Below are 27,859 nucleotides of genomic sequence, written 5' to 3'. Positions count from 1 at the left end.
ACCTTCTCACCAAGCTGCTTGGCGATGGTCTTGTAGCCCATTCTAGCCTTGGGTAGGTCTACAATCTTGTCCCTGACATCCTTGGAGAGCTCTTTGGTCTTGGACATGGTGGAGAGTTTGGAATCTGATTGATTGATTTCTTCTGTGAACAGGTGTCTTTTATACAGGTAACAAGCTGAGATTAGGAGCACTCTCTTTAAGAGCGTGCTCTTAATCTCAACTCGTTACCTGTATAAAAACACCTGGGAGCCAGAAATCTTTATGATTGAGAAGGGGTCAAATACTTATTTCCCTCATTAAAATGCAAATCAATTTATAACATTTTTGACATGCGTTTTTCTGGATTTTGTTGTTATTATTCTGTCTCTCACTGTTCAAATAAACCTACCATTAAAATGATAGACTGATCATTTCTTCGTCAGTGGGTGAACGTACAAAATCAGCAGGGGATCAAATACTTTTTCCCCTCACTGTAGCAACTCATCCCGTGACCTTGCGGGTAATAAACTTTACGTAACCCATCTCGAAAACCCTGCTGTACGTATGGGTGTGTCAACAGGCTCACATCTAACGTAGATCAAAGTCTACAAGCCTAATACGTTTTTTGATTGGGTGCGCACTCTCTTACATAAAGCGGGTGGTATTTCTGCCCACATTGTAAGTCGGGTTGTCTATTGAATGCTTAGAGGACTGTCCCTGTGATCCGTTCCCGATAAGCAAACAAACAAGCACACCCTCACATTCCTATATGACAAGATGTTAACTCTCTAGCCTAGTATTCAGGAGGTAGTGGGGTCCGATCCCGACCCCTTGTTGAGCTGTCATTTGTAGCAAGGCCACTTCTAAAAAAGACCTATATAACTCAGTGGGCCTTACTTGGTGAAAAAAAAACTGTACATGGTTTTTATAGGAATTCTAGGGGGGATACCATCTCTGCCGGCAACCTCGCCTTTAATAATTGCAGCAAGATCCTCCCTCACTTCCTCTGTGTTGATCGCTGTGGGGAGTTTTGTGAGTAAATTGAGGGCATAGTCTGGTGTAATTGGCAATAGATCTCTCGCTTGATTATTTTGTCGAGCGCTCCTTTTGTGTTCTCCACTAGTTTGGAGGCTATAGAGTTTGGCAGGACTCTTGCAGTCCGGTATGCTGTTGCATTAGCAGGCAACGAGATGTTCTAGTAGGGCCCAGGCATGGCGGTTGGAGTGTGTTATTTCCAGGGCCTTAACGTACTCAATCCACCGCTGATGTCAGACTAAGTCTAACGAGTCTAGCAGGGCCTTTTGCAACCTGCGGGCTGCCCGACTCGTTGTACTTGTTGCAGCCGATCCTGGGTCTCTTTTGTCCAGCACGGAGTGGATTCTTACCGAAAGCCTCAGGGGATGCTCTTCTTGGTGGCTGCAGTGAGAAGGCAAACAAAACGGTGACGGCATTCCGGCACCACGGGAATTCGACTTGCCACTCCTGCTACAACCTCCTCAACAGCTGGATTGAGGCCAAATTTGTTATTCAGCATTCATCTTGATTTAGATTCAAAGTAGAATAGTATACTGGAGTCAATGCACATTTTACGTGACCTGGGACATCGCTGTTTCGCTCGGTGTCCTTGCCTCCCACGTCTTAGTCTCATTTGGTGAAGTGTGGTACAACAATACCAACGTACAGCAGTGGATCGATGTACCACCACCCCTCAGATTAGCCATGTATGGTGTGAAATAAGTTCAGCGTACTACATACCTGTCAACCCATACAGTTTACCCGTATTTCTGTACAGGGAAATTGAGTTTTCAGGTGAATACGGTATATATACGTTTCAATACGGGCAAAAAAATACAATTGTCGTCTATTTGTTTGTGTTTCTCCCTTGTGATGGGACTATGCAGGATGAACATAGAAATGTATAAGGGCACGGGGTGATTAATAAGGTCTGAATTGGTCTGTAATAAAGTAGGTACTGATAAGGGGTTGACAGGTATGGTGTTTACATACTTACCACCGATCCCAAACACAATCCGGTGTTAACAATTTAATTAAAAAATAACTTGGTTTCAGACAACATTCATTTGCTGTTCAAAGTACGCATTTTAAATACACATTTGAAACTGCGTAGATTTGGTTTATTGGACTTTGTTAATTTTTTATTTCAGTAGTAAGTAATTACAGAGCCGACAGTCTTATTCCTGTCTGGTGCGTGACCTACAACCACTCATAACGCTGGGAAATGAGATACAAACTGAAAAAGCCGTTCGGTTTTTTGTATAAAAAAATATGTTGCTATGGAAGGATACTGGAGAACACCAAGAACGGGAGTACCAACTCCACGTAAAAAGGAACCCGATTCTGGAATCGAACCCAGGAGACTCTTGTTATCAGGTGCGAGTGTTACCCATGCGAGGATGTAGCATATCGCAACTCATCCCGTGACCTTGTGGGTAATAAACTTTACGTAACCCATTAAAACCGCATCTCGAAAACACAGCTACGGGTGTGTCAACAGGCACACATCTAACGTGTATCAAAGTCTACGAGCCTAATTAGGTTTTTGATTGGGTGCACACTGTCTTAAATAAAGCGGGTGGTATTTCTGCCCACATTGTAAGTCGGATTGTCTACTGAATGCTCAGAGGACTGGCCCTGCGATCCGATACCGGTAAGCAAACAAACAAACCCACCCCTCACATTTCTATATGACGAGATGTTAAGTCGCTAGCCTGGTATCCATGTGGTAGTGGGGTCCGATCCCAACCCTTCGTTGAGCTATCATTTGTGGCAAGGTCGTTTCTGAAAAAGACCTAAGACTCAGTGGGCATTATCTGGTAAAAAAAACCAACATCGTTTATGGTTTCTATAGGAATTTTGGGGGGGATACCATCTCTGCTGGCAGCCTCTCCTTTAATCATTGCAGCAAGACCCTCCCTCACTTCCTCTGTGTTTGATCGCTGTGGGAAGTCTTGTGAAGAAATTGAGGACCTAGTCTGGTGTAAATGGTGATGGATTATTTTGTCGAGCGCTCCTTTTGCGTTCCACACTAGTTTGAAGGCTATAGAGTTTGGCAGGACTCTTGCAATCCGTTATGCTGTTGCAATAGCAGGCACCGAGGTGTTCTAGTAGGGCCCAGGCACGGCGGCTGGAGTGTGTTAATTAAATCTCGATTTCCTTGCCTCCCACGTCTTAGTCTCAGTGGTAAAGTGTGGTACAACAATCTCGATTTCCTTGCCTCCCACGTCTTAGTCTCAGTGGTAAAGTGTGGTACAACAATATCAACGTGCCTTCACACAGCAGTGGATTGATGAAAGGGCTGGACATGTGCACGTGAATGTGCTTCATGAATATCGGTGTGATATAAACCGTGAATAAAGACTAGCAGAGCATATTAGGAGTGTGCGAGTACTGGTATGATGGTGGTATGTGCAATAGTTGATTGAAAACTCTATTTTTAGATGAAAAACTAATTTCTTTATAACTGCTTGCTGTGTTGAGTTTGTTGTCGTTCCCCCTGAGCCTCGGATGAGAATGGTTGGCTACGTACGGTTCGAAATAAGTTCTACGTACATATACGTCCCCCTCATGCTCTTCATTTTAAATCTTCTTTCTCTCTGTCCATCCTTCTTCCTGAGCCCAATCTCGTTTTCAATATTTCTCCCTCCTTGCATCCCACCACTGAAATCAACTTCCCCTGTACAGCAGTGACGTGCTGTGAGGTCAATGGCTGGGGAGGCAATGGCTAGTGTCAGAGCCAGATTCACACACTGAGGGGGGCGTGGCCTATAATTCCTCGTCACAGCCATCTCTTAGGTATACTTAAGCGGTTGTTTTTACGCTGTGTTTGTCCCCACCTGAAGACGGACGCTTGTGTTGCGCCCGAAACGCCGTGATTTAATTTAGTTGTTTTCATTTTAATTTATTTTATTTTTACCTACGTGACTTTACCGAAAAAAACAAAAAGTATACCCATAGACTCAACACTGCACATAGACTCCACACTTCTCCTTCCTTAACCTCCTTCCGTTCCTGTCTTCAAGCCTCACCTCTTCTCAATTGCCCATTCCCTTCCTCTTCCCTCCTCTCGCTCCTCCAATCCGTCTCTTCCCTCCTCTGCATTTTTGTAATTAATCCCCATGTGCCTTCAGTTAGTGACTCATTCTTCGGCCCTTGCACACCCCTCGCCATCTAAATCACCTGGTTAATGTTACCGCTTTAAAACTTTGTAAAGCTCCTTGAGCGATAGTTGTTTCTACATGTAAAATAAGATATATATAAATACAACTAAAGTCAACTGTTGTATTGTACAAGGTAAGATCTACTGAGCTGTATATATGTTTTTAGAAGTGACCTGGCTATCACAAATGATAGCTCAATGAAGTGGCTTATCAAGTGGAAATTTTAAGCAGCCAAATACTCTGAAATGCACGTCACTAATTGTGTAGGGAAAACTCGAATGACCTGGATAAAAATCCACGCGACCTATAGGGCAAAACGTGCAGCCTCCAAATATATAAGATCACGGTCCAGATCGAACCCACGACCTCCTGTATACCAGACGAGGTCATTAATATCTCGCCACTGCGGCGCCCTTGCTTCTGGCATTCGAGTATAATGGTTATGCAGGCGATGATGACAATGGATTGTTTCTGTTTCTGTTTGCAGACAATGCTGTTGGTATGTGCATCCCTTTATCTCATCGCTGGTTTTCCACAAGTCACACATGCTGGGAATGTTCTCGTGTGGCCAGCCGAGGCGAGTCACTGGTTAAACATCAGAGTCATCATGGACGAGTACGTATAAAATCTTTTTTAATCAGTAGAATATGTACACAGAATATCCGTGCAGGTGGCGAGGACGTAGGGTTTGATCCTGAAGCTGACGCCTGCTGTATATTTGAAGTTTGCATGTTCTCCCCGTGGTGGAGTGGATTTTTCTCCGGGTCCTCCGGTTTCTCCCTTGACATTCATAATCAACATGCGTTTAGAGTATTTGGCAGCTATAAATTTATACGTGATAAACGACTGCGTTGAGCTATCCTTTGTGGCCATGTCGCGTCTGAAAAAGGGCTATATAGGCTGAGTGGGCCTTGCCTGGGAAAATAAAAGTTTAATAGTGGAAGCCTGTGTGTGTGCCTTAAAGACCACGATCCACTCGGATAATTCCAAGGCTATCATTGCTGGCAATCATCACAGGCAATGGTTGCTGCAGATTATACCAGTGTACACATGCCATTGTCGCAAATGTGAACAATTTTGTTTCAAGATACCCCCTCCTCAAGTGGGCAATCGGGGCAGCAACTTTCAATAGTATCAGGGACAGACACTACAGCATGAAAATAAAATTGAGAGGATATAGACGGATGGAGCAGAACACCTTCTAATTGTTTGCGCTTCTGAAAATCAAAGCATTGCCTAGAGCAATGGTTCTCAACCTTTTTTGGCTACTATTGTACCCCCCTTGTTGAATTTTGTTTCAACCGAGTTCCCCCCTTGCCTGAACCAACATGGTTCTCAGAAATACATTTATTCATAATGAACGTCAATATTTTAACCAATTGTCCATTGAGGTATCCTAACTAGCTATTATCTGAAATCGATTGCAAATAAATCAACGGACGCTTTGCATGCGTGACGTAATTAGTTCACGCTCTTTGGTTACTATTAGAAACCCGAATTGTTTACTATGAATGAGTTTATTAAGGTATTTATTATCGTTCTAGGTTACCATATGGATTGAATCTTTATTGTAGTTATTTAACATTGGAAAATTCATACAACATGATTACAATCATGTCGTATGATTTTAATCATGTTGTATGATTTAAATCATGTTGTATGAATCAATAATCATTGAGCAATGACTATCATGCATGATATAATTTTACACATTTATAAATCACCTTACGTACCACCTGAGACATGGCCACCTACCCCCAGGAGTTATCATTTCCCGGTTGAGAACCACTGGCATAAATTAAGTTATTGGCTAAGTGACTCGTAATAATGGACTACAGCAAATAATGTCTGTTAGCTAACTAGTGACTAGGACTAGGTCTGATCCATCTTTAATCACCAGGTTAATCTATAGTCTGTAGACCAATCATTGTTCAGCATCCTAGCTTTAATTGACTAGAAAGTAACGTGTCGTTCCAATCCATCGCTCATGCTTAATGCATTGCCAGTGATGGTTGCCGACAATAATTGTCTTGAAATTTCCCGAATGGATAATGGCATGCATGGAACATGCGGCGGCGGTGAGGAACGCGTGTGTATACGGACATAGTCCATTATTTAACATATATAAATGATTTACATATATGTGTCACTCACTGATGGATGATGACTCCCTATGCTGTGCGGGTTCTGGGTGTTTGTTTCAGAATCAGAATATTTATTTATACTGCAGGAAGAATCCAATGAGCTATAAAGTTCTAATTCACAGATGTCCAGTCAGGGCGGGTCAGAACGTTACAACAAAGGATACAAAACACGCTAGGAGGACAAAGTATAGGAAAGGTTAACAAATCACTTTAAAATATACAAAACTAAACTTTGTATCCTACCAGGTAAAACCCACGGAGGTATTAACTTATTTTTCAGAAGCATCCTGGCCACAAATTATTGCTCAACAAAGTGGCTTATCAAGTGGAAATGTATAGCAGCAAAATTATCAAAATTATCTCAGAATCAGTGCGGATGGGTAAAGTGCTGTCATATGATCATCTCAATGGTTAAACCATTATAATGTTTATACATAGGTTTGATGAAACAAAGTAGTTGTACATACATGCCTGTGTCTAATTTGTGCTTCTACAACAATCTGGCATGTCTTGAACCCCTAGGGGCTGCGTGCACCCCAGGTGAAGAACCACTGTCTTAAAGTTACCTTTTGTACACATCACGGAGGGCAGTCGTTTCCCACACACGCTTCCGTATTATGTACTCTTAGCACTGAATTGTCAGAGATAGAATTTAGACATGTTTAACTGTGATTTTTTTGTGTGATTAATGACCGCAGCTGAGACCATCTCACTATAACTTGAGAATATGGTTTAATCACTGGAGGCTGTCTGGATTAGAACCCAGTTCTCAGTAATGCCAGCTTGGCACTGTAATCTCCGATCTATACAAGCTACCTCGCCACGTCTTTTTTGTTGTTTAAATAACATAATTTACTTTCTTCCTGCCAGACTCATTGAGCGTGGACACCAGGTCACCGTGATTGTCCCCACTGGGGCGATATTCATGAAAACCGAGGACTTGGGCCACGTGCAGCACGAGCTACTCAAAGTCAACTACACAAAGGAAGGGCAGGAGGTCATTATGAACGAGTTCTTTCAGTTTTGGATTTTTGAGTTCTCCACTCACTCGTACTGGGAGATCTACAAGCGGCATTCTGCGATAATGGTGGAATTTAAAAAAGTAAGTCATAATAAAAAAATAACGCCACATATTTAGGAACGCATCACAGTCTCCATTTTTTTTTGATGCACGGTGATTTTCTGGAATTTATGGTCAATTCCTTCTTCTTGCCATGCCTCCTGGTATACAACTTTGCGTCATTTCCTCACAATCAATGTCACGTGTAAAATAACTACAGCAGGACTCGAATAATCTATGCTCCAAAAATGCAATTCAAAGGAATCTGCAGTATACTGTGCCAGCGAGTATTGTATTGTTTTGTTGTATTGTCTCTGGTGTAGGCCAAACAGTTAATTTGTTCGTTTCTCAATCCACTTGTTCTGGTGAGGGTCGCGGCGGCAACATGTTGAGCAGGACGGTCCAGTCCTCCATTTTTCTGGCGACAGACTCTAGCTCTTCCTGAGAAATTCCCAATTATTCCCACGAGCGGACCGGCCCTTGGGGTCTTCGCCCAGTGGGACATGTTGCCTGGTATAGTTCCAGGGGGACTCTATCAGGGGGCATCCTTACAAGGTGCCACCTCAACTGGCTCCTCTTGATCCGGAGGAGCAGCAGCTTGACTTTACGGCTCTCCTGGATTACCGAGCTCCTTACTCGTTCACAGAGAGTGAGCCTTGCAACCCTGACGAAAGAAACCTAATTTCGGTGCCTTGTACCCGCAATCTCATCCTTTCGGTCATTACCCAAAGCTCATGACCATAAGTGAGGGTGAGAAGGTAGATCAACCTGTAAACCTAGAGCTTTGTTCGAGAACTCAGCTCCCACTTCACTACCACAGAACGATTCAGTGCCCACAATACTGCGGATACCACACCAATCTGCCAGCCAATTTCCCGCTCCCACTTATCATCACTCGCGAAAGAAACCTCGAGGTAGTTAAACTCCTCCACTAAGGGCAGCTGTTCCCCCCCAACTGGAGAGAACAATCCACCATCTCCTGCGAGTGAACCATGACCTCAGATTTGGAGGTGCTGATCGTCGTCCCAGCCGTTTCACACTCGGCATCAAACCGTTAAAGTGCATGCTGGAGATCACAGATTGACGAGGCAAAGAGGACAAAGTCATCTGCAAAAAGCAGCAATGTCACCTCCATGCCCCCGTACTGGATGATCTCCATACCTCGGTTGCGCCTTGAAATCATGTCCATGAAAATAACAAACAGGCATAGAGACAAGACGCACCCTTGGCGGAGTCCAAGACCAACAGTGAACGACTTTGATTTAACACCAAGAATAGGGACACAGCTCTCACTCTGGGAATACACGGATCGAATAGCACACAAAGGCGGCACCGGTACAGCATACTCCCGCAGCACCTCCCACAAGACATTGCGGGGAACACGGTCATATGCTTTCTCCAAGTCTACATAGCAGGCGTAAACTGGAGAAGCATAATTTTGATTTAAAGCTTTCGTGACTGCAGGGATTCATCTTCGAAAGAACCAAGAAGATGGAGAAGCATACTCCCATGATCTCTCAAATATCTGTGAGAGGAAAACGAGCTGGTCCATTATTCCATGATCATGACGGAATCCACATTGGTCCTTCTAAATCTGCGGTTTGACCACCGGGTGTAGCCTCCTCTCCAGCACTCTGGCATAAGCGTTACTTGGGATTCTGAGGAGTGTGATTACTCTGTAGTTGGAGTACATCCTCTGGTCCCCTTTTTATTGGGAACCACGGCCTCAGTTTGCCAATCCAGAGGTACTGTACCCTCCTTCCATGCAACATTGAAGAGGCATGTTAACCACGACACTCTTACACTATCCAGCGCTTCTATCAACTCTAGGCAAATCTCGTCCACCCCAGCAGTTTTGCCGCTATGAAGGCCCTCGACCCCCACAGCGACTTCAACAACTGTGGTTAGATCTGTTTAAAATAGCGATTAAAATTACCACAAAGAGGACCGTCTGCTAAGGACATCTGTACTGTGCAGAGACGGCCTGCACACAGGCAGTATGGGACTCGTCTTTCTTTGTTTCAAGGTTTGCCTGCTGAAGTCTTCACATCGAACAAAGACGGTCACCGCATTGCGCACTTTGAGATGTGCTTCTGTGGTTGTCTGGAACGCTCTTCCTTCCTATATTAGGAAGCCACTGGAGCTATTTCTTTAGAACCGCTTTTTACATTTAGTTTGTTGTCCTTAACCCACAACTCCGATTAGCACGGTTGGCTATGTACGGTGCAAAAGAAGTTCTAAATACTTACACACTTGCGCCTTTCTCTCTGGTTCCACAATGCTTTGTGAGGCATCACTTTCGTGAGACACGGAGCTTCAGATAGACAAACAGCTACAGGGAGAAATATGGAGCTGCAGATCCACAAAATTAACGCATGTTGACAAAGATGTGAAAATATATCTAGAGAGACAAGCGGAGCTCCAGAAGGACAAGCAAAAATGATACGTGGGGCTGCATAAAGATACACCTATGTCATTTGCACACATTTTAGTTGATTTTATACTGATACATATATTTCAAATGTAGACCATGTGGAAGATTGGCTCAAGTTAGGTCTGAGAATTTTTTTTTTATAATCAGGGAATTAATCGCGGATCAATGAAGGTGCTATTCACCTGCTGTGCTTCCCATATAAAATATTTTCCCGAAATCGGCTCGAAATATTTTTGGTGGATTTTTGGTTAGTCTCACCTCCATAGTGAATGGTAAGTTATAGGATTCACAATGCAGTTGCCCCATGTTGACACGGATTATTTTTTGTAAAATGTGACTTGATAAGTCTTATAATTGTGTTATAATTTACAAAAAAAACATGTATATTTCATAAACCAATATTGCCAACACTTTGGTGAAATGGTGTTGGTGATCTGTGTGCTAAGATTCTTAACGTTTGTTTTTGTGAATCTTCAGCTTTAGTGACAATAGGAAGGGTCCTGAGAAAGACCCAAACAATATTCCCCGGCATAACAATACATAGCAAATGTGGGTCTCTCAAAATCAACAAAAAATATAAAGTTAAGAGTTAATAATGATTTGTCTCTTGTTTAGCGTAAACCATGTATGCATATCTGCACAAAGACAAAAAAAGACAAGGATTCCCCGTGTAGCCTTAATAGACTGTTGGGACAAGTGCTGCTAGCGAGCACCTATAAAGGCTGCCACAGCACACGTGAGGGTAGGTGGCCAACACCACGCACGGCCATCTTTGTTTCTCTAGTGGTGATGTTTATCCACTACACCAGGTACTTGTTTTAAGCTGAGTTAACCTAGGGGAGGCCCACGACTGGTTTAGATAATTGTCACTGTTGGCCGCCAGTGGGAATCGAACTCAGGTCGCCGGATGCGTCGCGCAAGCCCGAGAACTGCTACATATCTGCACACGCACGTTCACACAGACACCAAGGACACGTGCATGGCGTTGAAACGGGACAAGGGCCTGATCTCTCGTCTGCGAGACGGCCAGTTCGACGTTCTCCTCTCTGACCCCATCGCCTTCTGTGGTGATGCACTGGCGTTAATGCTGGGCATTCCCTACGTCTACTCCCTGCGCTTCACTCCGAGCTACATTATCGAGCGCTACTGTGGGGCGATGCCCGCGCCTCCATCCTACGTGCCCATGCCAGTGTCTAATCTCCCGGACCATATGCACTTCTGGCAACGAGTGCAAAATACTGTGATGTATTTTCTCAGTGACTTGATCCATATATTGATGGATGGAAACAATTCAAACAGAATATACGCTGAATTGCTTGGTAAGTGTGTATTTAACCAACGTTTACATTTTTGTCGAAAAAGGACACTTCTAAATCGATATATAAGATTAAAATACTGAAGGAGTTAATATTTAAGATTTTTACGGAAACAATTTTAGGTAAATATGTTTTTACGAACATAAGATCGTGACACTTGCGTGTAATTGCCTGTGAGAAAGTGCTGAAATGGCTGTTTCTTGAATTAGAATTTCATGGTATAAAAGACAACCCGCTTACATTGCCAACTCTGACCCCACAGGAGAAGGTACAACAATCTGTGAGGTGATGAGTGGTGCCGAGTTCTGGCTCATCCGGAACAACTGGGACCTCGACTTTCCACGCCCATTCCCTCCTAATTTTGTCTTTGTCGGGGGGCTCCACTGCAAGCCCGCAAACCCCTTACCCGAGGCAAGTTACGCGAAGCAATAGCTTATTCTACAGCAACATCACCAAAAAACACCGCGGTTATCAACATCATACTCAGCACCACATCGGGAGCACTAATAATGTCACCAGTTAGATAACAAAAATCATATACATAACACCAATTGAATAAGAAACACCACTACATATACCAATACATTCAGATGCACCACGAGAATCACATCACAAAAAATAATTGAAATATTCAACACCATGTTATGGTGGAATGCTTTTGTGAATATTTAGCAAGGACATTCGCACCTTAAATAAGCTGTGGGTTGAGTGGCTGGCGACGTCAAGGAAACGAACAGACCTAGTGCGAAGGGCAGCAACTGTATCTTAGCTTTCAATGTTGGGCTCCAAAAGTCCATCGTCCTGTCCACATCGTCGAACCTGGGCAATGGTATGCATGTATAGTGTAAAAGCGCTGGCTGGTGGACAGCAACGGCAGCTGTGGTGGACAGACAGTACACACGCCGGTGAGCATGAGCACGGTGTTTTGGCAGAGCAGAGAAACTAGGGCAAGAGTCACGAAGGACCCCACCTGGAGGCCCCTGGAACCCGCTATCAGGTTCAAGAAGAGAGGCGCGGTCAGGGCTGAGTCAGGCTGTGCTGGTAGTATAAAAGGAGTCGAGAGTGGGGGCTCAGGGCTGTCAGTTCTGGGAATGGACTCGTCTCGTCGTTGCTGTAATCTCGTCGCCGTCGTCGCTAAACGTCTCTGATAGATATTGCGTTACGAAGGATAGTAGTTGGTAATCTTAGTCAGTGCCGTCAGTGTTAGACGGCTCGTGTTCTGTACAGGTTAGGTTAAGCTACTGCGGAAAGTGTGCAGGCGAGACCGTGGAAGTTGCTAATAACGAAAGTGCCTCCTAGAAACTGTCTCTGAATCGTTGACAATACACGTATTTATATATATATACCAGGCCCCACGGAGTTATAAATATATTTTTCATAAGTGACCTGGCCACACAAATGATAGCTCAACAAAGTGGCTTATTACCACATGGGATATTTATAGCAGCCATACATTTTAAATGCACGTTGATTCTGAATGTTGAGGAAAAAAATCCACTCGACCACGGGGAGAACATGTAAACTCCAAATATACAGCAGGCATCAGGGTCAGGATCAAATCCAACACCTCCTGCATACCAGGGGAAGTAGTTAACATCTTGCCAAGGTACAGCCTAACAGGGTGAAGTACGGTGAGGTCTCGACTCCGTGAAGGCCTGTTAGGAACCCTGATAATACCCTCGTTGACGGGGCTCTGCCACATGTCCGGCAACTGAAGAACAGGCAGAAGTGGGTACTTGCATCCTCAATGGCTGTGGACATGGGGCAGCAGCAGTGCCTCTATGATCTTGGGCAGAATTTTCTGCTCTCTGGGTCAACAGAAAATCTGTTTTTTCTTTACTGCGCTCTTACCCATTGGGGACAAAGCATTGTGGGTAACCTAACAACTTAAAAATGCAAAAACAACCTTACAGCACCCGGTTTTCAGCCCCTATTTTAAACCGTGTCCATTGCAGACAACGAGCAGATAATGCTCAGATGACTGGTCGAGCTGAAAGCCACCACTGGGTAAGGTTTATGCCACAATGGATTTACCAGCAAGGACACCAAAGAAAGTCAAGCCAAACCTGCGAGAAACATTCCGGATTGGTGTCTCACCATGAATGGGACAAGATACCAGGAGGCCATCGTACACTATTGTACACCAACTGGAAACATATAACATCATAATTGCCGATATCACTGAGGCCAGACTCATAGAAAGTGATCAAGCCATCGTCAATGACACGACTATCCTGCATTCTGGAAGTCAATATCACGTTTGTGGGGGTCGCACTTATCATCGAGCCGCCTCTCAACAAATCCCTTGTAACATGGACACCTGTCTCACCACAAACTTTACTGGCCAGAATGCAGCATCGAAATGGACATCTGTTGGTCATTGTTGTATATGCACCAACTGATGAATAAAACCACTTCTATGACCAATTAAGTGGTTTGCTATTTTATATTCCAAAGCATGACACAATCGTGATCCTTGGATATTTAAATGTCGCTACAGGCAATGACCGCAGTGGCTTAGAATCGGTCATAGGGCCTTTTGGCTCTAGGATTGCCAATGAAAACGCGGCCAGATGTTGTCCTTTTGCTCATCTGAGCACCTCACTGCTGTCGACTCATGGTATCGTAGACTGAGCATCCACAGCCAAACTTAGATCTCAAAATAATAAAACAAAAATAGATAATATCCTGACCAAGGACAGAACCATCTATGAGTCGTACCTGGTTTTGCTGTGGAGTGGAGGCACCTGCTAACACCAACCACCGCCTGGCTGTAATACGAGTTGACCTCCACCTATCAATACCCAGAAAATCTTCAGCCAAAAAGCAGAATGATGTCCAGAGGCTCAGGGACAGCCACGATACTGCTGATACATTCTCCAGGACAGATGTGCCTCGTTTGGCAGCCTCCACTTTTTCACCAGATGACGTTGATATATAACGTGCCTGGTGCCATGTACGAGACTCGATTACATTGGTTGCTTAAGCTATGGTAGTCCCTCAAAAGCCTATTCATACAACCTGGTTCTCCGATTCCACCTTAGAGGTTTAAAAACAAAAGGCAGATGCACGGCAGACTGATAACACCAAGGAACATCGCAGGCTTCAGGGAATTTTCAGAGCTCGGGCAAAAGCTGACCAAGAGAAGTATCTGAACTCACTGGCTTTTGGAGTTGAGTCGGGACTGTTACACAATGACATAAGGGTGGACATACTGCCATGGCTCCCATCACCAAATTATAAGGCTCTGCATGGTCACCGGTGGAGGAATTCCGTATACAATGGACTGAGCATCATGCACCAGTGTTAAATCACCCACCAGCAGATGCTTGTCCCCCATTCATAGACACTGCATCAGCAATCAATGCGGATTCCGACTGTGAAACCAACACAAACCCTTCTACATCAGAGGAAGTTCAGCATGCCATCATGAAGATTCATGATGATAAAGCAGCTCGGCGAGATGGTATTTCTCCAGAACTGTTGAAAGGTGCTCTGCATCTTATTAGCAGAGGTTTACATCAGCTCTTCATCACGGTCTGGATGTCCAGAGAGGCACCTGCTGATTGGAGAGACAGTATAATTATGTATCTGTACAAAGGGAAAGGATCCCGTAACGGCATGTAGTAATAATATACATATATCTCCACTATCTTTAAATTGAAAACTAATTTCTAATTTGAAAACTAATTTCTTTACAACTGATTTTTGTGTTTAGTTTTCTGTCCTTCCTACGCACCTCTGATAAGCACGGTTGGCTATGCACAATGCGAAAGAAGTTCAACATACTGTATATACATTTCGACCCTGTTGGTAACAATCATCAGAAAATCTAATCAGCTCCATAGCTTTCTCTACAATATCAGCCGACCTCGTCTCTAGCTGATACAATACCTATTTAGGCTCCCTATATTTGGAAAAAGAAACGTGCTTGGGTATGTGGTAGCTATGCATGTGGGCTACATGACTCAGCCTATGCAGGTTCACCTGTTAGAGGAGCCCATTGTATTGGTCAGATCTTTCAATGATTTCTGAGGTCCTCACAGATTATAGTCTGGTTAAACTCAGGATAATTCATAGGCAGGGCAATTCTTAATTTAAAGGAGGTCTACTTTTCACAAGCATAGAAAAGAAATGGTTTATATGGAGCCACTAAGACCACAAACATCATATGCAGTAATAAGCCAGGAAGCTTCCATACAGCATTGTTTAGCCAATAAAAAAATGCTGCTGCTCGTCATGAGCGTAATATCCATGTCGTGGTGGAACTGGGCTGATGTGAAGGGATCATCTCTCAATGGCATGCTCCAGGTAAAACAGTTTAACATACATACGTAGATACTCCAGTAGCAGGAAAGGTTTTTACACGTGTACTTCTGGGCAGGTTGCAACCACTACTGACTAAACACCAGCGCCCACAGCAATCAGGATTCATATCTGGTTGTTCTACGATGGATGGTGTGCTGGCACTCTGCCTACTTGTAGAACTGCACTGACCGCCCATTGAAGGTGGCTTTTTACTCTGTGGATTGATCCGATCTCTGGTCTGCCTTGAGAGGCATTGGGATCCCAGGCATCCTGCCGGACCTTGTAAAAGATCAGAATGCAGGCACAAACGCAAGGGTTTGAGTCGAGGTCATATCTGGGATGTGTCAAGGATGCATCCTCGCACTGGTGCTCTTCTGTTGGGCGATCAAATGGATATTTGACAACATGACCCGCGACCTTGGAGTCAGGATTGGCCGGCACCACTTCACTGACCCCGACAACGGTGATGATGCAGTCTTGTTTGTTTAGAAGTCTGAAACGTTCACAGCAGTTCACCAACATTTCAACAACATGAGAAAAATTAACCCGTAAAAACAAAGTTTTTCACTATAAATCCTTTATATGCGTGGCGGCTAGAGTCCTCTCGTCGTCTGGCTTGAGATGGCTGCCACCTATGGGTCAGATGATTGCCTGCCACCATTAAGCAATTGGCAATTAAATATAAAAAAAAATCCTAAAAAGTGTAACATTTTGGAAAAAAAAATTTCACGAAAATACATTGTCATGCACAACGAGTCTGTGTGCAAAATGTCAGCTCGATTGGATCACGGGAAGTGGGTTAAAAAACGACCGAAAGATTTGCACGGTCATAAGCGCGCAAGCAAGCAAGTGAACTTAATATAAAGGATAAAAAAAATGGGACTAAATGTTTCATGTCAGAAAAACTCAAGTCCAGCACTTGGGCTCCGGACCTTCAGAAGTACCCTGCGTAATCAATGGCAACACTGTTAAACCAATGGAGGAATATCTCGACCTGGAATTTGCACAGATGGACAATCTAGACCTGATATCATGCGCTGGATTGGCCTGGCCTCAAGAATAATGGTCTGAACCGCAGTTGATCCCAGAAACAAGTACGTCTGGGCACCAAATAAAGAGTCTACCAGTGCTGTGTTTTGTCAATGTTGTTGTATGGTCTAGAGGCCTAGACATTGCTTCAAGATAATTTGGATCAGCTGCAGTCCTTCCACATGTGATGCCTAAGATTTATTCTTAACTAATTGGCACATTTGTTTATGTGACAAACCTTACTAGTTGGCTGTGTCGGGTGGTCGCGGGTTACGACACATTTATACTTACGCGATCTAACTCAAACAACTTATTATGCTTTCTATAGAGGTTCCTATCAAGTAACTCTGCATGTTTTTGCTCTGATTTCAGGACCTTGAAGAGTTTGCGCAGAGCTCGGGTGAGCACGGCCTCATTGTGTTCTCGCTGGGCTCCATGATCAAATACATGCCTATGGAGAGGGCTGAATTGATCGCCTCTGCACTGGCTCAGCTCCCACAGAAGGTAATACAAATACAATCCATACCCACAGTAGTGGGAATTTATTTTTGGCAAAAACAAGTTTTTGAATGCGCAAACCCTAGATTTAGTCAACTTTGATGTGCTGAATTAATGTGGGTGGCTTGCTTTCGATATGTTTAACTTGATTTATGCAAGCCACCCACTTTTATTCAGCACATCAAATTTGATTAATTCTGGGGTCAAAAAATGTAATTTCTACTTTGGAGTGAAAATAAAAGTGAGTGCATTGTAAACTTTTTTTAAACAATTTTCTTTTAACGTGTTTAATCCCACAGTGGTGAATTTAGTAAACACTTGAACATAAAGTCTGGTCATTTGCATACAGTAAGCTTATGTAAAGTTGAAGTGCAGCAAAGAAATGGAAGTAGTATTCGTCTTTAGTTTATGAAAATTTAAAATGCGATCTACAGGGGGAGAACATGCAAATGGCCTATATGTAGTCGTCAAAGTTAGGATGGAACTCAGGACCTCTTGTATACCAGGCAAGGTGGTAAATACTTTGCCACCGCATGTTAACTGTGAAAAACAGCAAGGCTGTAACCCTCGAGGTCTACGAATGAATCACCCTGACTTGGGATGTGGCGGATCTGTTGAGACTTCAAAAGTAAAGCAGATCTGAACAGGGACAGTGGCTGGAGGGGTGCCCACCATGCACAAGCAGGTTGTTATTGGGCTGCGGGGGGCACGTTGTGTGTCTTATGCAGACTTTTTATATGCAGTCGTACTATACGTCTATGCTGCCCGCCTTTATCGATCCGCACTGACCAGTGGCGGGCGAAGTATGGTCAAATGGCCTCCGCAACCAGCGCGGCGTGTGGAGGCCGTCATCCAGCAGTGGAATGACAGAATATATATGCTCTTACGGGCATTCCACATTCCAATGACAGGGGCTATGTTTAACAATCACTGGCGATTGCGCACAAAGTGAAAAAAAAGAAACCTGTCATGAGCATGTTTCGATGGCAACGATGGCTAGCCTATGCGAGAAGTTGAACATCGAGCAACTGAAAGCGTGCACGTTGCCATATGACAGTGGAATTAAATGACATTTTGAGCAAGGCGAGACGTATAGCGCATTTAATTGTCGTCTTTGCGATCGTTAGGTACTGCAGTGTAGGAGAGACGGCAATACACATGGACAGCAATGTTAAAACAATGCGTGCATACGTACAGCAGTGTATATATCGTGACAGCGTATTCAACGTGCACAGAGAGGGCACTTCAATTTAAAGTAGTTATATCAGCAGTCCTAATTTGCCGATTCCAATGGCGATATGAGAATATTTAAATAGAATCGTGATCACGGCTCTCACCTGCGTGCGCAACTTGAGCATACACATGCTGCCCTCAGCCCGTCAGAAGGGGCGTTGCTAAGCAAATGGAAACGCAATTCATAACGATTCAAAGGATGTCATTGTGTTAAGGATAGCAATCGTAGTAATTAGTGTTGCGTACTTGTTGGTCTCACGCGAAGGAAGAGGGAAGCACAGCGCTGGGCAGCATCATCCGCTCGCTCTGATTGAAAAAGGTGTTAAGATGTGCAAACTCAAAATGGAAACCTTTTGGAAGGAATCAAGTCTACACAATACACACATACTTGTGGTGAACATGCAAACCAGCATGCTTTGATAATATATGCAGATTTGTATTAAGCGTCAAATATTTGAAATGATACAAACAGACCACACGACAAGTTCAATGAAAGTGTGTAATAAAAAGGGGCATTATATAGCTGCTTGGAACTACTTTTAGTGTTTAGTTTTTCCTTCCCCCCAGCACACTCTGGTGAGCACGGTTGGCTACATACATTGCGAAAGCAGTTCAACATGCATACGTACATAGCTGGATCACGTTTATCTGCAGAGAATTCTAAACCAATGCCACAATGCAAAAAAATCACCACCAACGTGTTTTAAACATTGTTTTATCAACGTCACCACAATGTCACCGTTGTGCTGTTATGGCACACTGGTCGTAACTTTTAAATAAAATGTATCTTTACTCTTCAGGTGGGCGCATCACAAGCATCCATCGTCAGGTGGGAAAGCGACCTGATGATGGACGCTGGTGTAGCGCCCGAAACGTCGTGATTTATTTTATTTATACCTACGTGGCTTTACCGAAAGAACCAAAGAATATCGATTTCTGCAGTCAAATCAAGATTGAAAATGTATGTTCATTAAAGTGAGCATCAGGCTTTTGTTAGCCTCTTCTCTTCAACCGGAGTGTGTGACGTGACGCCGTGTGACCTGGTAGGTGGTATGGAGATACGAGGGGGAGAAGCCATCTTCCCTGGGCTCCAACACTAAACTGGTACCTTGGCTGCCACAGAACGACTTGCTGGGTACGTAGAACGCTCATGATATTACATCACAGCATCTATAGACCGTATATAGTTGTCCTACACTTGTATCAGAACTGGCCAGGTGGTGCTGTAATGCCATCTATGCCCTTTAATTCGGGGATTCTAGTTGCCTGACAGTATCATCAATGTCAAAACATATTTAGAAGCACATGAGTCTTAGTTATTTTCCATTCGTGTTGCTGTCTTTGGAAATTGCGAACATTCATATTTTGAAGATTCATAATGCATGCAAAATCACCAGGCTCACTGTTCATGAACTCTTGGAAGTGCTTGCACAAAGGATAGTAACATCTCATCCTGTGTTCTTGGAATCTGAATATCTGGACTTGTCCAGTGACTGCTGAGAAAGATCAGCTGACAACAGGGGAAAGTCCTTGTGGCGGCACGGAGAGACGGCTGACAGGAGGGAATAGACCCCACTGGGACAGTCATGGATTAGCTTCCCATTTCTGTAGTTTGCCATGCTTCGCAGTATGTTGGAAACACCCGCTTTAGCTACAGAAAGTCAACATACGAGAATACCCCTAGAGTCTGCGAGAGCGGGGGTGGAAGATGACTCATCGGCTGACAACATGGTAATGACTGGACCGGAAACGACTACGAGTAATGAGAGCACAGCACAAGAGAACACCACAGCAACTGTCACAAGTTCCGCTGCAACAGCGGGCCACAAATAGATGCAGGTATGTGTCTGTGATTGGAGGAAAGTTACATCACACCATGGGTTGAGGATCCACCAGGGGTAGAAGGGGTGTTTGGGTAAAGAGAGACAGAGGCCTCGCATTGATTACTTTCTGCGAAAGCGATCAAATCAGTCGAATGAAGCACAGCAACTGGATGCAAACCATAGTTTGCAGTGCATCAGTACCACTGTCATGGAGGACGTAAACTCAAGCACCGAAGTAACAAGTGAGGTGGAACCAACAACAGGAGTGGAGCTCATCCAGCCTCCCAGACCTGCAGTCGAGAGGAGACTACCAGGGCACAGACCGTATGTGAAGTGGCCTGTCGCCAGTGACAAGAAGTTGTGGGAAACAGTGAATACTGACCTTACCTTGACCCTCGAGAAACTTCTAGGCACAGTCGAGAAGAAGTTGGAGAGGATGGGGGACATCATCTATGAGTACGGGGCAGAAAGCTTTGGAGTGCAAGAGGCAAAAGGCGGGAGAAAGGTTCCAACCCCACCAGTTTCCAGGAGGCAACAAGAAATCAAGCGCCTCGTTCAAGAAAGGAAACAGCTTAAGAAACAGTGGAAGAAAGCCTCGGAAGTGGAAAAGGAGGGCATAAAGGCACTTCAGGCTGACATCAAAACCCGATTAGCATCCCTTCGTAGAGCAGAGAACCTACAGAAACGCAGAAGGAAGAAAGAACAAACTAGAACTAAATTCTATAAAGATCTCTTCAAGTTCCTTAAAAGTCTCTTCACGAAGGAAAAAAGTGGAGCTCTAAAAACAACAAAGAAAGACCTAGAGGAGTACCTGAGAACAACAAACTTTGACTCAAAGCGACATGAACATCTGGCCATCCCATCAGATATCCCACCCATGGAACCCCCGGAACATCATATTGAGACCAGCCCTCCGACATGGAAAGAGGTGGAAAACACAGTTCGATGGGCAAAAACAGCATCAGCCCCAGGGCCAAATTAGAGTCCCGTACAAAGTGTATAAGAACGCACCAGACGTCCTGAAGTTCCTCTGGAGGCTTATGAGAACAGCTTGGCAAAAGAAGATAATACCCAAAGTGTGGCGTAGGGCAGGCGGGGTCCTGATCCCTAAGGAGAAGGATCCAGTGAACATCAGCCAATTCCGCCCAATCTCCTTACTGAATGTCGATGGTAAAATCTTATTTAGGGTCATTGCCCAGAGGATGGCCGAGTACCTGAAAAAGAATGCATACGTCGATACATCTGTACAGAAGGCAGGAATATCAGGGTTCTCTGGCTGCTTGGAACATTCCAGCATGATCTGGCACCAGATCCAAATGGCCAAGGTGGAGAAAAGGGACCTCCCATGTAGTCTTCCTCGACCTCGCCAATGCATTTGGCTCTGTGCCCCATGAACTCCTGTGGTCTGCCTTCAGATTTTTCCACATACCAGACACCATCACAACCCTGGTGAAGTCGTACTTCCAGGATCTGCAGTTCTGCTTCACCACCTCAGAGTTCACCACCTCATGGCAGTGCCTGAATGTAGGTATAATGGCGGGATGTACCATTTCTCCGTTGGCATTCATAATGGCAATGGATGTTATCATCAGATCCTCAAAATGGGTTGCTGGTGGACAGCGATTCCACTCTGGTTTCCGCCTCCCTCCACTCAGAGCCTACATGGATGACATTACAACATTGACCACCACTGTCCCATGCACTAGGAGACTGCTCAGAAAACTCGAGGAGAACATCAGCTGGGCCCGTATGAAGATTAAACCATCCAAGTCACGCAGCATCTCAATTGTGAAGGGAGTACTCTCTGACCTTAAATTCTTCATCGGAGATGACCAAATCCCAACAGTGTCTGAGCAGCCGGTAAAAAGCCTTGGAAGGTGGTATTATGCAAGCCTGAAGGACAAAGACCAGGTGCAACAGCTGCGCAAAGACATCAGTAGTAGCCTACAGTCCATCGACAACACCCAGCTACCTGGAAAGTTAAAGGCCTGGTGTCTGCAGTTTGGTCTCCTACCTCGGGTGTTGTGGCCCCTAGCAGTGTATGAGGTTCCAATCTCAACAGTGGAGAAGATGGAAAGAGGAGTCACAGGCTACTTAAAGAAGTGGCTCAGAGTTCCACGATGCCTTACCACCATAGGCCTCTATGGAGATGGTGTCCTCAAGCTGCCCCTCACCAGTCTAACAGAGGAATTAAAGTGTGCAAAAACCAGGCTCCAGATGACACTGAATGAATCTCGAGACCCAGTGGTGAGCAACAATGCGCCGACCTTGGCAACTGGGCGCAAATGGAGGCCAGGAAAAGCAGTCCAGGAGGCAACAGCAGCCCTCAGACATGCTGACATTGTGGGTCATGTTCAGCAATGGAGAGGAGGCCTTGGGCTAACTAGCCGTGCTGCTTGGAGTAAGGCCACTGCACCAGAGCGGCAGGAAGTATGCCATCAGGAGGAGGCTGCAAGGTGGGCCAAGGCAGTCTCTCTTGCTAAACAGGGACAGTGATCTCGATGGGACAGTGTGGAGAAGAGGAAGATCAGCTGGAAGGATCTGTGGGCCATGGAAGCGAGGCGGTTGAGCTTTTCCATCAGAGCAACATATGACGTCCTTCCAACACCAGTTAATCTTCACCAATGGTATGTGAATATCCAGACTGTGCCCCCTGTTCCATGCCAGCCAACCTCAGGCACATTCTCACAGGGTGTAAAACAAGCCTCACCCAAGGACGCTACACTTGGCGTCACAACCAAGTCCTTAAAAACCTTGCTTCCGCCCTGGAGGACAAGCGAGCTGCCACCAACTCCCTACCACCCCCAGCAGCATCACACCCCTTACGGACGACCTTTGTCCGCGAAGGGGCTAAACCACCGAAGAGCGGCTCTACACCATTAGAGCGAGACCAGCTGCACTTGGCCCGCGACTGGAAAATGCTAGCTGACATTGGCCGGCAACTTGTGTTTCCTCCGGAGATCGCAACCACCACCCTAAGACCTGACATGGTGCTCTGGTCCCGTTCGCTCAAGAAGGTCTTCATCATTGAGCTCACAGTACCCTGGGAGGACTCAGTAGATGAGGCTTATGAGCGAAAACATCTGCGCTATGCCGATCTAGCTGCCGAAGCACGGCATCATGGCTGGAACACAGAAATCCGACCAGTGGAGGTGGGCTGCAGAGGTTATGTGGCAACATCTACAACCAGACTGCTTAGAGACCTGGGAATTAAGGGCCAGAGCCAGCGTTCGGCAATCAGAGCTGTATCGGAGGCGGCAGAAGGCAGCAGTCAGTGGCTCTGGATGAAGAGGAAAGACCCCAGCTGGGCCCCGAAGTGAGAGGGCCAGGAGGTATGCGGTCAACAATGCTTCATTCAGGGAGGAGGACGCCCCTGCCATGCATAGTCCCATGGGATGTTGGCTATCAACAACAAGGCAACTCCTATGACTAATTGGGAATGGGACGCAAGCGTAGGATTGATCACCCTGTCGCTGGCCGCCTTTGGGGAGGGTGTATAGTGTGAAAGGCCGAAACACCCTAGGAACCAAAGGTACACTACTGACGATGCGCTCCCCAAATTTCACCAGGCTCACTGTTCATGAACTCTTGGAAGTGCTTGCACAAAGGATAATAACATCTCATCCTGTGTTCTTGGAATAACTTCCTATTGTAGTACGGATGGCTTATTGTGTTTTTATGACATAAATGTTACGTTTGTGCTTGTTCTTTGGGGTGTGTCTCGCAGGTGGATCAGCATTTATTGCCCATCCCTAGTTGCCCTGAGGAAGGCGGTCCGCTGCATCTTACCAAAGCAGTCGATTCCGTGAACTGCAGATGCTTTTGTGCATTACGTTAATTAATACTGTATTGACATTTTGCGGGGATATTTCATCTCTATAAATTATTACATTTGTTAATTTTCACGTGACATGTTTATGAAAGGGGACACACACCTCGGAGTGTGTCCTCAAATGGCGTTGCAAATTATTTAGTGGGAATGACTTATGGCGTGACGTCGTGACAAGTACGCACAACGGCAATAACACAACACGAGACTGAGACACTTTAAAAGTTCAAGAGGTTTATCTTCCACTCTCAACAACTTTAAGGGAGATTCTGGTGCGGTGCTACATGCATCACACCTCTAGTTAAACCCGCAAATGCAATGGAACCAAGACCACTAAATATTTTACTTACATCAAGTCTGAATGTGCCCTAATATAAATAAGAGCTGATCAAATCAGCATATTATACCCCGATGGCCATCTGAATCATTTATTTATCATGAAAATAATCCAACAAAATATTTAAGAGTGTATTGTCACTATCTTGATGTCAACACGTTGGTTACCACCATCTGGGACATACGAACGGTTAGTAGGGTTAGTGTTCTCAACACCTATGCAGACAATACATTTCAACAGAACCTTCACTTGCCACAGACCGCAACACACAGTTAAAGACAACATAAAGGAAAACACGGTTAAAAACTAAATTAAAACCTTTAATATGGATAATAGTGGTCACGAAAGCCCACGTGTTTAAAATAACATGAAGGACATTTGCACCATCTCTCCCCTCTCTTCAGGAGGGGGCTGTGAATTGGTATTATTTACGCAAGCACTATCTCTTCTAACGTGAATTTGTTAAACTACGCCTTTTGCTCGTTCAAGGAAGGGTGTATTGCAGTAAATCTGAAACTTGCAAGCGAAAAGCAGAACGCAACGTAATATTAATTGCATTGATGCATGTGCAATTTGTAACGGCACGGTGACACAGATCTATTTAATTTTATGGTTATAATCCCTTGTTCATCATGACGTCTTTTTTACCTTGATGTCTCAATAGCATTACGGAGATCGCGTAACATAAGGGTTGTATGTTGACGCTGAGGAGGGGGGAGGAGGCGCCTCGGCCCCCCATGTGGAGTGACGTCAGCCGCTAATTATTATGAGGGGGGGGGGTGTGTCCATTTGAAGGACGTCAACTTATGATTATTAATGGAGGGCTGTTTGATGTGGAGTGAAGTCACCTGCTCATGATTATTGAGGGGGGTTGGTCGACGTGGAGTGTCGTCACGAGCATTGCACACAGACATTCTTGGCTCATTATAGTAGGTAATAATAATAGGGGGGGGGGGGTGTCCATTTGGAGGACGTCACCCACTCATGATTATTAGTGAGGGCGGGAGGTGGCGGTGGGTGTCCATTTGGAGGACGTCACCAACTGATGGATTTTAATGAGGGGGCTGGTCTATGTGGAGTGACTTCACGAGCGTTAAGGACAGACATTCCTGGGTGATTATAGTAGGTATTGTGGCTGACTCTACGAAGGGTGTTGCTCCAAAAATCTAACATCGAAACGAATTAATCACTTACGAGTGCATTAATGCTAACAGTGATACTCCCTTGCTGTGAAAGGCCACCCGAAGACCCGCGCCTTCATCACGCACGGCGGGACTAACGGGGTCTACGAGGCCATCTACCATGGCGTCCCCATGCTCGGCTTCCCGCTTTTTGGCGACCAGAAGGACAACCTCCTGAGAGTACAGACGCGTGGGGTTGCTATTATACTGGACATAACCATGGTCACTGCCCCGGAGATCCAAGACGCACTCGGCTTGCTCATCAATAACAGCAGGTGCATACGCAAGAACAGAACATGTATCAAATCAAGATAGACCATGTATCACTCATTGCGTTGAATGTTTAACATGGAGGCTTTCGCAACCAATATTAGCCATTATAGGGGGTTTTCTGGGTTCGATCACGTAAATATAAATGCGTCGTTAAACTCGCCACCACCCGACACAGTCAATTAGTAAGGTTTGTCACGCAAACATAACGTGCCAATTAGTTTATAGTTCAGCACATCGGTGTGTTGGAGAGTCAATCCGCAACATTTTCAATTCGAGTACCGTGACGTTTTGTTGGTAATTACAACCAGCCTCATCAGGCTATAGGCGAAACGTCAGACACGAATTGTAACATGTCCAAAATACACACACATTACCACGCTAACCTATGATACAGTTAAGCATAACTCGGCTTGCAGAGGCGCCCCTACGTTCTCCTAGTTACTCGCTGCTGTTAAGAACCAAACTGGCGTGTTGCATGTGCCCGCTGCACGTTGGCCATACTAAGCAACCGACCCCAAGGCTGCTGAACACACCTCCAATTAGCACGGTGGGCTATGTATGGTGCGAAACAAGATCAATACATAAAAACACAGAAACACCACCCAGGCACACATTTTTGTAATACAATTCCAACCACTTAATTTCAGGGAATTTGAATGTTGATGCAATTCACCACCAACACAAGACATTTCCTGATGTTGTTCTGTACTTCATCGGGATTCTGTATGTATGCATGTATGTGCTCAAATCGCATTTCAAATTGCAAACTTCTCTCGGCCGGGTCCTGTGGATATGAATGGACAGGTAAGAGAGCACACATCAGCTTACCCAAGTCAGGGACAAAAGAAAATAATAGAGATATAAAGACCCTGAGTTCTGGGTTAAAAGGGCCAATTTCCCTCTCCCCTGCTTCTTTATCAGAATCAAGATATGTATTTATACTGGAGGAATCCGATGAGCTATGAAGTTATTTTTCACAGATATCCAGTAAGGGGCACGGGGTCAGAACGTTACAACAACAAACACAATAGGAGTGGAAAGTATAGGAAAAGTACACAAATAACTTTAAAATATATACAAATGAAACAGATTTTTTTCATCTTACCAGATAAAGCTCACAATTATAAATTTATAATAATTGCTCAACAAAGTGACTCATTGCAAGAAAATATATAGCAGGGAAATAATTAAAATAATATAAATGCATTTTTTAATGTGGAGGGAAAAACCGGAGGACCCGGAGAAAAATCCAGATGACCACGGGGAGAGAGACATACAAGGTCCAAATATACAGGCGTTAGGGTCGGAATCGAACCCACGACCCCCTGCATACCAGGCGACGTAGTTAACATCTCGCGCACCGAAGCTTACCAATAGACTGCCTGTGAAAAAACCCCTAGGGTATCAGGTCTAATGGTTTGGGGCAATTCGTTAGGATTAAATTCTAGATGTGTGTTGTGGTTCCTTCCTCCGGGCAGATTCTTGGCCAAAGCATATAATCACATTGTATTTAAAACAAATAAGCACAATGCAAAAAAGATTTGCAATAATTCTTCGTAAACATATATAAATATACTTTGTAAAAAATAAATAAAAAACAAAAGGCCATAACTACGCGGTCTATTGCATAACTGTTTGCCATTGTGGCGTCGCCTGATATGCAGGAGGTGTTGGGTTTGATCCCAACCCTGATATCTGTATATTTGGAGTTTGCATGTCTCTCTCCCCATTGTCTTGTGGATGGATCAACGTGCCTAAAGAGTATTTGGCTGCTACAAATTTCCACGTGATAAGTCACTTCATTGGGCTATTATTTGCGGCAAGGTCGCTTCTAAAAAAGGGCTATGTAACAGCTCAGTGGGACCTTACCTCTTAAAATAAAAATGTGTTTAGTTCATAGTTTCATAGTTTTATATTGCTTATGTCCTCCAACGCGTGATGTCCACAGCTACCAGCAGAGCATGGAGCGCCTCTCGCGCCTCCACCACGACCAGCCCGAGCGACCGATAGACCGTGCGGTTCACGCGCTGGAGTTCGTGATGCGTCACGGCCACGCGCGCCACCTGCGCCCAGCGGCGCATCGACTGGCCTGGTATCAGCTGCACTGCTTGGACGTGTTGGCCTTCCTGAGCGCTGCTGCAGGGCTTGCCCTCGCGCTGCCCATCCTCCTCTGCCGCCTGTGCTGCCACTGCAGGAGGGCGGCCAAAGTGGCAGCCAAGAAGGACAAGAAGGAGTGA

At 44.9% G+C, this 27,859-nt stretch overlaps 1 protein-coding gene across 1 annotated transcript; it reads left to right on the top strand.

Moving 5' to 3' along the window:
• Positions 1 to 4,647: 4,647 nt before the first annotated feature.
• LOC133339455 (UDP-glucuronosyltransferase 2A2-like) lies at positions 4,648 to 27,859 on the top strand. Its single transcript, XM_061547626.1, has 8 exons — positions 4,648 to 4,772; positions 7,172 to 7,407; positions 10,758 to 11,114; positions 11,374 to 11,522; positions 16,821 to 16,952; positions 19,227 to 19,314; positions 25,405 to 25,624; positions 27,571 to 27,859. The coding sequence occupies exons 1-8, from the start codon at positions 4,648 to 4,650 to the stop codon at positions 27,857 to 27,859; spliced, it is 1,596 nt and encodes a 531-aa protein (XP_061403610.1).

This window comes from Lethenteron reissneri, unplaced genomic scaffold (assembly GCF_015708825.2).
Source record: "Lethenteron reissneri isolate LAM-NWPU_2019-01 unplaced genomic scaffold, ASM1570882v1 scaffold_1864, whole genome shotgun sequence".
Lineage (NCBI taxonomy): Eukaryota > Metazoa > Chordata > Hyperoartia > Petromyzontiformes > Petromyzontidae > Lethenteron > Lethenteron reissneri.
The sequence above is the reverse complement of the archived record's forward strand: the minus strand, read 5'-3'. Positions and strand labels throughout refer to the sequence as shown.